Source organism: Lepidochelys kempii, chromosome 2, assembly GCF_965140265.1.
Source record: "Lepidochelys kempii isolate rLepKem1 chromosome 2, rLepKem1.hap2, whole genome shotgun sequence".
Taxonomy (NCBI): domain Eukaryota; kingdom Metazoa; phylum Chordata; order Testudines; family Cheloniidae; genus Lepidochelys; species Lepidochelys kempii.
In genome coordinates, this window is record NC_133257.1 from 249,123,618 (window position 1) to 249,140,610 (window position 16,993).

At 42.6% G+C, this 16,993-nt stretch overlaps 1 protein-coding gene across 4 annotated transcripts in view; it reads left to right on the top strand.

Annotated features, from left to right (window-relative positions):
- Window positions 1-16,993, top strand: part of NCAPG2 (non-SMC condensin II complex subunit G2) — a 116,491-nt gene that overhangs the window by 45,608 nt on the left and 53,890 nt on the right. For all 4 annotated transcript variants that reach the window (XM_073334541.1, XM_073334542.1, XM_073334543.1 and 1 more), the window contains 3 exons: window positions 7,109-7,234; window positions 8,269-8,448; window positions 9,399-9,551. In XM_073334541.1, the coding sequence (XP_073190642.1) occupies window positions 7,109-7,234; window positions 8,269-8,448; window positions 9,399-9,551 (459 nt within the window). The remainder of the gene's footprint in view (window positions 1-7,108; window positions 7,235-8,268; window positions 8,449-9,398; window positions 9,552-16,993) is intronic.

Here is a 16,993-nt window from a genome sequence, read left to right on the forward strand (position 1 = left end):
TACATTCTATCTTTCAAGACATCAGGTTTCGTGCTCAGCACATTCCATCCTCCTTTGGAGGGTTACTGTTTTTACATACCTGCTAACCGCTGGATTTTGAAAGGCTTCTTAAGAACCTTTGCACCCCTGCAAAAGATTGCACCTCAATAGGACCTGAATCTGGTACTCTTGGTATTAACAGTTCCCCCCCCACACACACACTTTGAATGAATGGCATCTTGCTCTCAGTCCCTCTTCTCCATGAAGGCCGCCGCCTTTGTTGCTATCACTTCGGTGAGAAGGGTTTGGGAACTTGGAGCTATAATGGTGGACCTGCCATTCATAGTATTCCATAAGGATAAAGTTTCCTTACACCTATGCCTGAATTTTTTTCTCAGCGGTTTCATGTTTACCAATCCATTCACAGTTGCAGAAGAACATAGGCTCCATTCCCTCGACATCTGACAAGCTCTGGCCTTTTACCTGAAAAGAACAAAAATAATCAGGAAGTCCCTTAAACTGTTTATTGTAACAACATTGAGAATCAGGGGACAGGCCATCTTCACCCAGAGAATCTCCCAATGGATTTCTGACTACATTAAACTCTATCAGCTGTTGAATCTACCTCCCCACTCTGGCATACAGGCTAGCTCTACTAGAGCTCAAGCAATGACCACGACATCCCTTCAGGATGTGCCTCGCATAGACATATGTAGAGCAACCATGTGGAGCTCTGTCCACATGTTCACAATGCCTTGGTCCAGGACTCGGCAGCGGATGCCTCCAATGTTCCCTCTAATATTTTCCATCCATGTGTGGAATTAATTTTGTTATGTGCACCATATCGAGGTAATGTGCAGATGTGTGCCACCAGTAGAAACAAAAAACCTAGATATATTATATATTTTTAAAAAGTTACCATAGGGATACTTACTCCAACCAGGACAGGTTAGGCATTTTAGAACTCACTACTCGAATTAAATTTAAGCGTGAGAGAAATAAAAATTATGAAATGCATAGACCAGTCAAAAAACTAAAATAACACACTTTGAAAGAAGTATCAAGAAGTAACAACAATAATAGAATCATAGAATATCAGAGTTGGAAGGGACCTCAGGAGATCATCTTGTCCAACCCCCTGCTCAAAGCAGGACCAATCCCCAATTTTTGCCCCAGATCCCTAAATGGCCCCCTCAAGGATTGAACTCACAACCCTGGGTTTAGCAGGCCAATGCTCAAACCACTGAGCTATCCCTCCCCCCATAATAATACAGGTATGTGTTTGGAGGTGAGTGTGAAAGACTGTGTGTGTGTGTGAGACAGAGACATGCATTGCCCCTTTAAGTACGCTACCCTTTTAAGTAGATCGGCGCTCACCAGTCTGAAGCCTGCTTGTTCAGACAGAACAGCAGCTGCCAGCAAGCTCCATCTGTCCCACTCCTGAGCCCTGTCGTGTATATTCTCTTCTCCGCCCCTTCCGCTGCTCTGTGGAGATGGGGTGCAGGGGAGGGGGACACCCTGACATCAATGCCCTCTCCCTCCCTCCCTGCTCTGCACCGCAAGCAGGAGGCTCCCAGGAGCTCCAAGGCAGAGAGCAGGAGCAGTGCAGCAGTGGACGGAGGGGCACCTGAAGTGTGCGGTACTTGATAGTCTGCTGGGCGGTCATGCAGCTTAGAGGGAACTTAGGATGCCTTGTTTGACATGGTGGTTCTCCACTTGACCCTTCCATCCTTATCCTCACACCCTGCTCCAATGTAGGTACTGCTTGTCAATCACCCACAATGGAATACAATAGGAACCATTATTCGAAGAAGAGGAGAAGGCTACTTACCTGTAACTGAAGTTTCTTCAAAATGTGTGGTCCCTATCTGTGTGCCACTTCCTGCCCTCAGTCCCCTCTGCTTCAGATCTGTCAGTTTCACGATGGAGAATGAACTTGAGATGTGTTCGGTCTCGCCCACCTTTTGTCGCCTTGGATGGAAGCACATGGCTTGGGTGCATGTATAGACCAAAGGACACTGCTTTCAAATTCTCTGACTCTGGGTGCATGGTGCACATGTGTAACCCACAGTGGAATACAGATGGGGACCATGCATTTTGAAGAATCTCCAATTACAAGTGCCACAAGTACTCCTTTTCAATTACAGGTAAGTTATCTCCTCTTTAGGAAGCCTTCCTGAGTGTGAAAGATCTTTTCAGTGAAGTAGGATGATAGTTCTGATGCAGGCTGTAGTCTCAGGATTGATGAAGAAGCAGTTTACCCGGATAGTTCCTAGGGGTGAGATTTGGAAACTTCAATGGAAGTTGAAAGGAAAGGTTCACTTGTTGTGTAATACAGCTTCAGCATAGGCTTTGAGACATATGTTGTGTTCAGCCTTTGTTTTACATCATTGGCACTTGAGTTTCTGCCCCCTCTCCATCTGGCACAAGATGTCAGGAAACAAAGGAGATCTATGTAGGGAATGGGGAGGAAGGGACCTCTTAGGGGCCAGTATGCCCCTCGTTGAGAGTAGCATTCAGTGCTGATTCACCAGATGTTTAACTTCTTTTTGAGCAACATTTCTTATTCTTTTCTGAATTTGGTTTAATATTACCCCTCCTGTACATTATTTTAATCTAACCTTGTTTACTGTGTACCACCTAACTTGGAACCAGTGATAGCTTCATAAACAGTTTTGCCATGATGTAAGTGAAGTGAGTATCACAGAAACAATATAAAAGTGATTTGTTTTGTAAATTACAGAAAAATATGTTCAGGTCTTCCTTAGTTAAGTGAGCATGCAAGGATCATTTTGCTAGCTCATCACTTGACCGTGTCACCCTTTTCTTTGCATTGCTCTGCTGACTCCCCCTTCTCTATCACATCAAACTTAAGCTACTTGTTTTCACTTTGAATGCACTTCATGGCCTGTCCTTATCCTGATTCACTCTCTGCTATCCTCTGTGATTTGCTATCAAGAAGTTGATTTCCACCTCCGATCAGCCTATGATGCCAACCTCAATCTCCCAGTTGTTAAATTTCCAAACAAGCATCTTCGTGCTTTCTCCCATGCTGCTCCTCCTGTAAACATCTGCAAAACTCATTGATTATCCACCTTCAAAGTCCTCCTTAAAACTCCTTTTCCATAATGCCCACAAAAAAGTGACAACAATTCGGTCACTCGTGCTGAGACAACTGCCTATCATGTTCATCAGTATTGTCTCATTTATTTTCTTGTACTCCTCATCTATTGTCTCTCTTATGCTCAAATAGTACCATTCGCTGGGGTAGGAGCAGTTACTTTTTTCTATTTTATACAGCACCTAGCCAAATGATGTCCTGGCCCATGACTAGGGCCTCTAGATACTATAGTTATACAAATAATAATTAATATGCATTTTACACTTCTAAAGGTTGTATAGTTGTGGGGTTTTGGAAAGGGGGGTTATGTTGCACTAATACCAAACAGCAGAACACTTTGAGTGTAATCTTTGTTCAATTTGGAAACAATAATGTTGAGAAATACATGCATTACAAGTGATTTGAAAATACACCAGTACTGAACATATTTCCTTTATGAAATACATCTTAGATTTAGATAAACACATGGCAATAAATTAGCTGTGCAATTTTTTATATAAAAGCATTACCTTTTCTTTTGTGCATCGTTAATGCTGATGCTATTCCTAATTCTCAGTTCAAATAATTTCATCACTACAACAAATAGCAGGACCCTATCTGAATTTCTAAGGCACTTTTCACTTTAGTAGTTTTTGTAGGAAAACATGCATACTTTTCAGACTGTTTTTCTGACTCCTTCTATGCATTTGGCAACTGTTGCCTTGCAACCTTATTGTAATGTGTGAAGGCAATCTACTCTTCTTAAGTCAGGTTTCAGTGGTATTTTTAAAAAAGCATCATCTGCCAGGTGAGTCAGTGGAACAAAAGCCTTCATTTACTTGCAACCCAGTAAAATGCTTTCTTCTTTGAGTGCTTGCTCATGTTGATTCCATTCTAGGTGTGTGTGTGTGCGCCTACATGCACAGTTGTCGGAGACTTTTGCCTTAGCAGTATCCGTAGAGTTGGCTTGCCTAAGAAGTGGCAAAAGAAGAAGAGCCTCCTGGCACCAGAAGGGCAAGGATCTTTGGGCAAAGGACCAATGTCAGGCCATGTGCCCACCCTGGTGCTTCACGGGGTTACCGCGGAGGTTGGTCCCCCCCAGCCCGACTAGGGATCCGACTCCAGGGAGAGGTAGGGAACCATGGTCTCTCCCAGGGCCATCGTTGCCCGAAGTGGCCCCGGTGGCTAAAGAGCAAGTAGGCCTACTGGCACCTAACCAGGCAGCAGACTCAGCTAAGACCCCGACATCTAAGGGCAAGCCAATCATGGGACCGCCTCATAGGGTGGTGGAGCACCCTTGATCACTGGACCACAGGTGCAGATCTCTATCTCTGTGGCTTTGGACTCCGGCACCGTATCCTAGGTCACCGACTAGAAGGCCCAGGTCCTCAACGCGCTCTCCATCTACAAGACATGGGACACCGGAGTCGAAGCGCTGGTCCTTATACCACCAGTATCGGCGAGCTTCCCATCAGAGATTGCCGTAGCCCAGCTCACCTTCGCCCAGATGGTCTCCAAGATGTTGATCCCCGCCCGGGCAGGACCGCTCCTTGTCACGGCACCAGTCCCATTTCCCTGGTACCATTTGTTGGGAAGGTGCTGTTCCTCGCTTTCACCTTGCCGGTTGCTGATCAGAGTCAGTCGGCAGACTCAGGCCTCGACTGCTCCGCCCTGATCACCAGAAGGGCAGTGGTCCGAGTCGAACTGGGAGTTCAGCCCCTCACCAAGAAGGGGAGATGCACTGCCGACTCGTGAGACCAGTGTGGCACCCTCAGTGATAATGTGCAGCAGGGGCAGTGGCCTGCTCAATGGCCATATTGGTACCCGCGGGGCGTGCCAGTAATGCCGGTCCAGTGTTCTCACCAGCCTTCCCTGGTCACCTTGGACCAACCAGCCCTGGCACCACCAGCCCCGGAATTGGAACGCAGTGCAAAATCCGATGCGGGAGCAGCACACCAAACCCCAGCGCCTAAAGAGCCATCCCTGGAGAGAGAGGGGGAACCTGCTCTTCCACAAGTGGTGTAGCCGTCCCAGATGAAGCGGTGGCAGATCCCTCCCAAATTGGTAGTCCCCCCCAACAATCTCAAGGAGCACCAGGCCCTTCTTAAGAGTGGCTGCTAAGTTTAACCTACAAATTGAGGAGGTCGCAGAAGAGTCCAGTGACCTTTTCAATGTTATATCCTCCTCCACCCCAGCCCGGGTCACGCTGCCTGTCCACCCATGGGTCTTAAAATTGCCAAATGGCTGTGGCAAACCCCCTCTTCCATTCCACCGACTTGTTGCAAGGTGGAAAAGAAGTATTAGATCCTTGCAAAAGGGTTCAAATACCTCTACACGCACCCTCCATCGGTGTCACTGGTCGTGTCTGCTGTGAATGAAAGGGCCAGGACATATACTTACCTATCTTCTTCCCAAAGCCTCATACGTCAGATGAAGAATGCAGGTTCGACGCCCTGGACATCAGGAAGGTGCTGGCCTTCTACATAGACAGGACAAAGGCGTTCCATAAGTTGATGCAGTTGTTTGTTACAGTGGCAGACAGAATGAAAGGTCACCCTGTGTCTGCTCAAATGATTTTGTCCTGGATCACTGCCTACATCCCCTACTGCTATGAGCTGGCGCAAGTGCCTCTGCTGGCAATCGTGACGGCACACTCAGCTAGGGCACAAGCGTCATCAGCGGTCTTCCTGGCACAGGTACCAATCCAAGAGATCTATAGGGCTGCTTCCTAGTTGTCTGTCCACATATTCATATCTCATTGCACACTTACCCAGCAAGCTCATGATGCCGCTGGCTTTGTAGAGCAGTGCTGCTAGCTGTGTGACCGTGAACTCTGAGCCCACCTCCATGGGCACTGCTTGTGAGTCACCTAGAATGGTATCGACATAAGCAAGCACTCAAAGAAGAAAAAATGGTTACCTACCTTTCATAACTGTTCTTCAAGATGTGTTGCTCATGTCCATTCCATTACCCAGCCTCTTGCCCCTCTGTTGGAGTTGCTGGGAAGAAGGAACTGAGAAGGTGTAGGGCTGGTGGCACCTAATATACTGATGCATGAGCGCGGCACTCCAGGGGGCGCCACAGCTGATCCTATGGATACCACGAAGGCAAAAATCTCAAACGACTACACACATGGGCGCACGCACACCTAGAATGGAACGGATATGAAGAACAACAGTTACAAAAGGTAGGTAACCGTTTTATCCTCCCTTTTTAAAGCTACTGAGGATTCTTGTGTTTGCTAGGACCAGGGCTACTTTCATCAATTTCAGACCGATATTGGGGGTACTGATGCAAAAATGCTTATTATTTATTGTAAATTCTAATTTTAGGTTATTACAAGATTGCCTTTTCTGAATTTAAGGAGTAAATTAAACTTACTAATTATTTACATACACATACTGCTTGAAGAATATGGTGGATGATATACTTAAGTTTTTGTTTGTTTGTTTGTTTGATTAAATAAAATGTTCAAACCAATTTAAAGAAATCCCTATGAAATTTCTACTTTTTGTCAAGTAATGACAAACACCAAAAGTGTCAGAGGATGACCTTCTCCCCGCTCCCTGCCCCCCAAAATAAAACCTTCAAGTATGTTTGCTTGAATTCAATTTCCATATTCTGAGCACTAATTTAAGGGCTGAGACCAAAGTACCACCTTCTATAGCTGCAGCCTCTCTACCACAGAGCACATATTTGAAGGTCTGTAGCAGTGCTAACTGACTTTAACTATTCTAGGCCTACGCAAGATGGCACTCCTCCAAGTGTGAATCCTCTGCATCTTTGAAGCCAGTATGCTCTGAGAACTCAATTTACAGCTAACCTAGAATTTACTGGTTGGGCAGAACTTTGAACTGTGAGATGTAGAAGTTGTTATAAATTGTTATGTTTAATCCAATTACTTTATTAGAATTCCTATTTGATTAGAAGTACTAAACTGATAAGGGTGATTTGAAGAATATTTGTCAATAAGTTTTAATAAAGAGTACCAATTTTATGAACAATTTCTTTTCTATTCCATTGTAATAGGCCAGAAACTCAGAAGTTCGATCAAATGCAGCATTATTGTTCGTTGAAGCATTTCCTATTCGTGATCCCCATTTTAATAATGAGGCTATGGATAATGAAATTCAGAAACAGTTTGAAGAACTTTTCGTAAGTTTTCATGAAGACAAAATGTGAAAACAAAATGTTAAGTTAAACATTTGCCAAAATTTACTTGGCAGTAAGACCATTTGAAATACATGTACTGCAATCAATGGAGTAAGGGGATTGAGAATGTTACCCACAGGAAAGAGTGCAGAAATATGCAATTAAATTCCTTTAATCTTGTGCACGCTCTGATTTCTGGTGGAATAGCAATGTTTTGGAAAGGGGCCTAAATACTAATGAAGTGGGGGTCTGAGTTTACATTAATTGAGCTACAAGTATGGTTCAAAAACCTGAGAGAGTGCTTAGGAAAGCCAGATGATACTGGCTTTAACTTTCATTCATTTACTCAGGATACAATGGGTAAGGAGGGCTCTATACTTGATTACTTGACTTTTGTGCTGCAACAGCTGAAAATCTGCAATTAATTCCTAATCTTAAGTATCTGCAGCTCCTATGATGGAGTATCTAAACAGAAGTATGGGGGAGATAAGAGTTAAAATAATGAATTGGAAAGATGAGGGCAAGCCAGTTTATTCCTAAAGCAGTGTTTTATTCTGTCTGGGGAAATTTATTGTATTCACAAGAATAAATATTTGATCACTGAAGATTCCTGGAAATTCCAGGTTTTAAGGTCATTGCCTCACAAACAGTGAACAGTGAGACTTGATAATTAGGTGCATAAAGGCAAACCTCAGGAGTGAGATTTTCAAGTGTTTAAGTGACTTTCATGCACAAGTCTCATTGACTTTCAATAACTTTTGAAAATTCTACTCTAAGAGCCTAACTTTAGGGTGATGTTTTTGAAAATCGTTCCCAATATTTTTATCTTAATTTTGTTTTCTAACCAAAAGTTGTTTAATAATAGCAATAAACACTCATTTGGAGAATATTCCAGATATGGAAATATTTCATAATATCACATCTTATATGGTTTGGTTAAATGCTAATAGCGATGATTTTTGTTTCTTCTTTTAAATATGAACGGAAAGCATGACGATGCATACATGAAATTTGTTTCTCTTCTTCTTTGTTTATAGAGTCTTTTAGAAGATCCTCACCCATTGGTCCGCTCTACAGGGGTACTTGGTGTTAGTAAAATAACATCCAAATACTGGGACATGATTCCTGCCACCATCCTTGCTGAGCTTTTAAAAAAACTAATTGGAGATCTGGCTTTTGATGTAACTTCAGCTGATGTTCGCTGTTCTGTTTTTAAGGTAAGTTTAATAAGCAGACTTTAAAAACTTGTATTGATAGTAAACTTTTAAGTTTTCCTTGAAGCATGTGGTGTGGGTTAAGGGTCAACTTCAGTAGAAGGCGTGCTTTTTATAAAACCTTTTGATTCTTCTTTGAGTTGATCTTTGCATAATTTCCCTTGTGATGTACTTCCTGTATTTAAGTTTTGCAAACCTTCTAGAAAAAATGCCTTCTGGGAATGAACAAACAACCCCTTGTGGAACCAAACATTTAGAGCTGAGTTTGAGTAGCTATGTGATCCCTGACCACCTCAATTCCTCTCTTTCTGGCTACCTGAGGGTGGAAAGACCTCCTTTCCATGCTCTTGGTTTGGTATTTTGATTAGACTTTCTTGTTCAGATAATTGTAAATAACTAAAGATGTATACTTAATTACACAACTGTGTAGAAAATGTTTCCAGCTCAGTTCCAAGGCATCATGTGTGACCCAGAGAGCGAGACCTGGAAAAAAAAAGACAGGTTTAAGTGCTGTGTTTTGTACCCCACTGTCAGTCTTCCCATGGTTGGATGCATATATTACTGTCTGTGTGTTGGGGAAGGCTGTTCCCCAGATAGTTGTTCAGTAAACCAGGATTGATTGATCAACTCCATCTAACAAATGTCAGAAGTGTCAGAAACACTCACTTCCTGGGCATAAACATGTACTCCTCAAGTACAAGAGATGGACAAAAACACTGCCTCAGGTCAGAAGATCTTAAAAGGTAAAACCACTTCATCTGAAATGAAAGGAATTAAGAGATTTTGAGTTGCTCTTTAGCATTTTCTTTTAAAAGGTAATTATAGAAAAAAATACGTAAATGAAACATCTGCTACTATGTTTAGCCTTAAGTTTAAAAATTTTAGTATAGTTTTTGTATGTCTGCTGTTTTTTTTATTTTATTTTTTTATTCAGTGTGATATTTCTGTTGCAGTGTCTGCCTATAATTTTGGACAACAAACTAAGCCACCCATTATTGGAACAGCTCCTGCCAACAGTAAAATACAGTCTCCATGACAATTCTGAGAAAGTGCGAGTGGCTTTTGTTGATATGCTGCTGAAAATTAAGGCTGTCAGGGCTGCTAAGGTAAGATAAATAGGACTTGGTAGGCTGCACACAGGAGATGTAAACAGAACAAGACAATTTATTCTGAAAGATGTATATTTATCAATACCGCAGTCAATCTGTTATTAGAATACTTAACCAATAATTTGCAGAAACTTACAGGAAATTGTTTTATTGGTCATATATGTCCCATTAAAGGTTTGAGATGTAAAATCCTGGATAGTGGTATTTAAGCATTTCCTGCTATATATTTGAAAATTAAGTTAATGTTATGATTGTCTAGATTCTTGTTAAGTACCATGACCCTAAGTCTAGTGTCCTGTAATCTTCCTGCCTCTCCATGATTGTTTCAATGGAAATGGGGGCATCACTAGGAAATATTGCCACATCAGGAGATTACTGCATCAGAATTTTTGTTATCTCAAATGAGGATCAAACTTTCCATATAACAAGTTAATCTTTTCCTCTTAGATTCTTAGTAACTTTAGTGTGTTCTTGATTGGTACCTCTCAGTTCCTTCTTTAATAACCAGAAGAGTTTCAGCTCTTGCCATTTTCTGTTGGGCCAGTAGCTACTTAAGAAAAAGAGGATACGGAATCAGCCCTCTGGGACCAGAACGGGCAGGAGAAGAAAAAACAGAAGCTGCTTATGGGGCAGGGCCACTACTGGAGAAAGAATGTCCATGAGATCAGAGAAGAAGGGAAACAAGTCACGGAGAATAATGTGTAAGGGAACATGGAGGAGAGAGAGAAATGGAAGAGATGGGATGGGGAGATTAAATAAAATTATCCTTTTTTAAAGAAAAGTTAAAAGCAGTTCAATAGTGGTTACAGTGAGGCTGCAGTGTTCCAAATAGAGGAGGTGGTCACCTCTGAGAGAGATCCCACTCTGAAAAAGTTTAAGCCTGGCTCTAGCTAAAATACTGATGCCAAAGCAGGATTTCCTAATAGTTCTTCTTTCAGCAGAGCTAACATGGAGTGGCAGAAAGATCACTGTGATACTAATGCTTGTGCTTGTACTGCAAGTTAAGCCTCAATGCAAATCTTACCCATCTGACAGAAACTGATTACTATGATATTAATGCTTAGTGCTGGTGTCTTGGAAGTTTGTGCATGTCTCATTACTCTAATGCTAGTCTCAGAGGACATGATTCTAGACTTGCTTGCAAATCTCATCTATCAAAATGCTTTTCTTCATATTTTAAATTTTAATAAGATTTTGAGATTTGAAAAGGCAGCAAATTGCAAATTTCATGTCAACATGTATCTTGGGCCAAGAGCAGCAATTTCTGGGAATGAGGCTGTATTATTTTAGTTTCTAATATGAAAATCCACAGTGGTCATGCATTGGCACATACTTTAGGTTTTCCAAGAGGCATGAGATTCAGCCATCCTAAAAATGCACCAATATCCTGTAGTACACGTGTCTGTGCTGACATGGTTATTGCTATTAGAGTATGAATTGTTCATTTTATTACATTTATTATAGGAGGGGCTCATAGCACTGCCTGTTGTTAAGGTTGCCTATTAAGAATGTGCTGCAGCCCAGAACTACAACTGGTTGAGCAGGACTTCCCCTGCAATTGCAGTTTCTGGTTGCTCCAGGCTGTGCCAGATCCACTGGAATTGGGAGCCTGTCTGATCTGTGTTCTGAATGACACTCCTCTTCACCCCCCACTGATGGCCAGGCAGTGTGGAGAGGAGGAGGGGACTTGTAGCCAGAACGGGGAGGGATGGGGAATGAGGAGACAGATTTGATGAGGAGCTCGGATGGGACACTGAGATTGGATAAGGAGCCTGGGGAGGGAGACTGGGCCCATGAGCAGATAGGGAAGGAAGTTACTGGAAATTGTGAGGGAGACAGATTGTATGAAGAACTAGGAGTAGGGGGGAACTGGCTGGGTAGGGAACTGAGAATGGGGGAGACTGGGATTAGGGAAGTAGGATTTGCTGGGCAAGGAAACTGGGACTTGTATGAGAAGCCTGAGGAATGGACACTTAGACTGGCTAGGGGAGGTAAATGGACTGGGATGTTGAGCTAGGAGTGGGGAAGATCTATAGGGACAGGTTGTAGGAGAATGGAGAAAAGTTTGTGCCCACTAGAGGACACTCTTCTCCAGATCCTAGAATGGAACCCAAGATTCCAAGCCTCACCATTCCTCTGCCATCAATATATATCTGTGAAGCGTACTGGCAAAGTGTCTCATTCCTATTCTGTTGTTAGTCCACATAGAGGATGACAACCTACTATTGCTCTGTTGCTTATCAGCTCAACTGGAAGAGGTCTGGGCCATGGATTTAAAGGTTCCAGCCCTCTAATGACCTATGTAGGTGTTAATATGTTGGCACATGATAGAATGTGTTTGGGTGGTTTTAGGTTTTTTGTGTGCAACTTCCTAGCCTTATTAAAGAAATATTAAAAGAACATTATTAAGTCAAGCACTCTGGGGTTAGGAAATGCCAGAATTAAGCCTGGCTGTGCATTATATCGGTTCTTAATTACATGTTCACATATTTTTTTCCCACCAGATCAATCAAGTTGTGTAGTAAAACAGACTGTTGTCTGTAGGACTCCTGCCTCATTTGTTATAGAAGATGGAGGGTGTGTAGTGAATGAGGCAGGATATTTCAGAAAGAGAAAGTTGGTCTCACGGTTGGAGCAGCTGATGAATGCTGGAGAATTGGGTTCTATTCATGCTTCTGCCACAGAGTTCATACATGATGATAGGAAGTCATTTTTCAGAGATGGCCATTAATTGTGTTCCTCATTTTCTGGGTGCCTGTCTTGAGACCCCGGGGTATCACTTGCAGAAGTACTGAGCACTCAGAGCTCCCATTGACTTCAACTGAAGTCATGCTTGGAACATAATTGCTGTATTATGCTACATATTTTCAAAAAATCAAGTCCTAGGTTTCTCAAATTGGGCACAGAAAATTAGTGGGTACTTCTGACCTTAATCTCTCTTTGCTTCAGTTCCCCATCTATAAAATGTGGATGATCCTACCCTCTCATTTCAGAGGGATAGTGTGAAAATAGAATATTAATGTTTGTGAAGAAATGCTGTAATGGGTACCATAGAAAAAGCCAATGAGGAGATCAATAGTTCTGCCTTCTGGGCAGGGTTTGAATAGTCTGTGGTAAATAATGCCTGGAGCCACATATTTAGAGCCTCGTGTTTTTTGCAAATGCAAAATGGCATAAAACACCATAAAACTAAAAAAAAACAGGTGCACTGGGTCGCAGTGCTGCTCAGGTTTGGCCTGGCCACTCCTCTGTCATGATGACAGAAGGGCAATGGGGCCAAAACTGAGCAGTGCTGCGACCTCATGTGCCAGGGCATGACATGCAGAGCACCGCTGCAGGGTGAGTGCAAGGTGGTCTCACTCTCCAGCCCTGTCCCTTAGGATCTTCCTTCTTCACTAGACTGGAGTAGGCTTGCTCTCCATGCCCTCTTCCGTCCCTGGGAATTTTTCTGCAATGTTCATTTTATTTTGTTTTGTTCCCCTCCCAAGAGATAAAACAAAATTTCTGAAAAATTATTGAAAAGAAAAAAGAATTTCACAGGGTTCTACACATACTGAACAATGCGGAGAAAACAAAATATCAAATAACTACTCACTAAGTGAGCACCGTCCATCCTGTGCACAGATGGAGGCAGGGTGCTGTGGAAAAAATAGTATGTTATCCTGTAATTAAAGATTGTGTCATAGTGCACTGGCAACCTTAATTTTGTCATTTACTAACTTTTGAGTGCTTGATTTAGGAAGCATAATGGTCTTTTAATGTAGCCTTTTCTGTTTAATTAAAATAACTTGTTAAGGAAAGTTTATGCAATTGATTTTTCCACTAGGAAAAAGTAGTCTCCAGTAGATTGATAACAGAAAAAGATTTTCCCTAGTAATATGATTGTATTAATTTTTATAGCTTTCTCGTTTTTGTAAAGTTCACTGCCAGCCCTCCTTTCATCAGTAGTTTGTAACTCACAGCCATTTTTTCACTTTATCTTTATTAGTGGGTGGTGAGGGGAGAGATTTCCAACTATATACCATTTCATTTTGACCCAAACCCAGGTTTTTTAAGACTTTTTTTGTCACATTTTTAAAAAAAAAAAGTTTTCAATTTGATCTGAAATGAAACGTGAAGTTCTTGCCTTTAGACAAATTCTAAAGATGAATGCACAGCATTCCAATCACAGCATACATTTGTTCTTCTGTTATTTGTGAAATAATTTGATTCCATGATTACACACTATCCTAATGCACAGGCAAAAAGAAAAGAATTAAGGTTGTACATGGAACTGTAGCTGTTGCATTTCTGATCCGAGTGCCCATTTAATGTTTTCTATGTGGAAATTGAAGTAGTAGAATTCCAAGGTATTCACACTCAATTAATTACTTAGGCCTTAATGAACGGTATAGCCACATTGCAGTGGGTAACTGCAAAGATCCACAGTCCTCATTGTGGAAGATCATTGGCAATATGTGGTTGTTTTCACGGCCACTGAATATTGTCTTTTGTGACTGTTTTCCAGTGTATTAATTTGCACCTTCACAAGTTAAATCTCATTTTACTTTCTGGTTACTAGTTTTTCTAGGCTCCCCTAATATTATGTAAAACATACAAGGTTCATGGAAGCATTACATAAAAGTACCATGCAAATATCCATGAGAAGAGTCTCTTGTAAGAGTGGGGGGAAAAAACAACCCTGTCCTCCATTCCTATTATTCTCTGTACATGGTGCAGACACCTATTTTTATTGTAGGTTAGAGTAACCTTTATTTTGTTTAGTATAAAAAGATTTGAGAGGGAAAGAAACAGGCATGTAATACTAAATTCTTATTGGAATATTAAGATGTAGGTTTCTGGAAATGTTCCCTATGTGGTCTGAGTATTTATTTAAAAAAAATTGATATAGTGATTAAGTTTGCATGCAGAGCTGTATTGTTTAAAATATTCTAAATTTTTTAGTAGAGATGAGCTATAGCAGTAGATTGCTATTAGTTTTATTTCCAGTAGGTTGAGTTAATTAAGCTGCCTCTCCATTGACATGTTGGCTTACTGTGCTTGAAAATTGTTGTGTAAAATGTTTTTCCAAAAGGGAATGTGAGGTAAGCTTTCTCACTCTGCACGTGCACTAAATTTAAAATTTTTCCAAAATCTATTTACCTTCGTTTTGTTAAAATAGATGGATGTGTTGTTGTTTTAAAACAGACTGTTTAATATTGATACTCTTACATGTTTTGTCATAAGTTACATTTCTTCTTCGAGAGATTTGCACATGTCCATTCTACTCTTGATATTCGTGCTCACAGCCATCAGAAATTTTTCTCTCTATGATACCTGTCAGGTGGCTCGAGCATCCTTTGCTGCCACATGGTGGTATAAAGGGTCAAGCTGCCCCCAAGCTTCATCAGTTCCTTCAGCCTGTGAGTCATTGGAATTGCTTGGCTTGCCTTAGCCAGTGCTCTGTGTGTTGATTGTAAATTAATTGTACATAGTTTACTAGATGTATTGGTTTAGTACTTAGTGTAAGTTTTTTCTTTTTTGGCTCAATTGGGGGTTTTTGTCTATTACTTGGTACTGTATGATGCCTTGATCACTGGGCTTCATCCTGCATCTCTTGCACTAGGCCAATGCCTGTGAGCTATCCACACTCAAGCTGCTTTAAGTGTTTAGGAGAAGTTCATATTCATTGTCAGAACTACAGAGACTTTAAGCGTTGGACAAGGAAAGACAGAGAAGGCCGGCTAAAGTTTTTGCTCATTGAGGCAGCCTTAAGTCCTCTGTTAGAGCCTGGTCAGTCCTACCCTGCACTGAGTACTTCAGCTTTCATTAGGAGTGCACCTTCTATGCTGCCTGAGTCCCAGTGCACCATCTGTCTAGGAAGAGGCATAAGACCTCTTAAACAGACCACTGAGAGGGGAAGGTTGCCAGGCATAGGGATCAGAATAGAGTGAGGCCAAAACCTAAGCACTGCTCTTCTGTGGCACCGCAGAAGCTGGCACCATTGATTCCAGCACCAAAGCAGATGCAGTCACGTCTGAAGCCTGAGGGAATGCCTTCTACAACTGTGGTACCATGCCATTCTGAGACCATCTCGGTAGTGACCACACTGGAGGAGTTTGTGGCAGCAAGAGATCTGCTGAGCCTTTCAGTGCCAGTTTCTCTGACAGTGCAGGAGACTGTGCTCTCAGTACCAGCAGACAGGGGTGTTGCAGCGCTTGGTACCATGTCAACCTCCATTGCTTCAAATTGCAAATCCATCAGTACCATCAAAGGGGAAGCTTGCAACATTGGCTGCTCAGTGTCCTTCTCTGACTTGGCATTGGACTCCGACATCATTGGGACTAGCCCCTACTTGGTCTGCAGGGGGGAGAGTTGTCCTCCACTGAATCGGAGATTGGCTCCTATGTTTCCCACCCTCAGAGCCACTTTCATTCCACTCCACTAAGGCACTACTTCTCTGCTCGGGAACCTTTGGCCACCCCCTCAATGGCTAGGGGGTCACCGGGGCCCATTTTGGAATCCATGGGGTTTCCTTCAGGATTCTAGGTCATATCGGAGATGTTCCTGTTCTGTGTCCTCAGAGAGGCATGGGGCACCTACTCGCCAGGCACTGTGTTCCTGAGCCTGGTGCCAGTCCCCATACCAAACAGCAAGAGGTGGTTCAGGAGGACCTTGCTGGATATCTAGTGGAGGAAGAGCAGTGTCAGCTTGTGCTGGCCTCTTCTTCTGGTGAAGCAGTCTCCTTGGGCATTTTGCCTCCCCCAGATGACTGTAAGGCCACCAAGAGCTGTTGAAGAGGGTGAGGATCCAGGTGAAGGAGGTTAAAGAACCCTCTTAATGCCTGTTGACATTTTGGCTACAGCCTGGCTTTCAAGAGAGGTCTCCCTGTTAACAAGGCTAGTATGGACCCTATTACGGCTCTCTGGCAGACCCCTTCCTCCAGTCTCAATTTAGGTGAGGGTCTCTTGTGTTGTCAGTGTCCAATGAAGGGGACCAACAAGGGTAACACGATGTGACCCCCAAATCAAAAGATGAAAAAAAACCCCAAAACCCTACATCTGTTTGATATAGCAGTTTTTATTCTACTGGGAGGTTGCAACTCAGGATTGCCAACCAGCCAGCACTTTTGGGATGGTATGATTTTGATGTTTGGGATTCCATTTTAAATTTAGAGACATGCTGCCAGAGGATGCTAGGTAGGAGTTCCCCTCGTTACCTTATGAGGGGAAATCTGTAGCAAGTTCTGCGCTGTAGGCTGCACTGGATGCACTGGACTCGGCAGCTAGGTCCATGGTTTCTGCAGTGGCCATGTGCAGGAGCTGTTGGCTGCAATCTTTGGGGCTTCCACAAGAGATTCAACAGACTTTACAGGACCTGCCCTTTGAAGGGTCTTCACTGTTTTTGGAGCAAACTAACTCTAAAATCCCTGGCTTGAAGGACTTGACAGGGCAACTCTA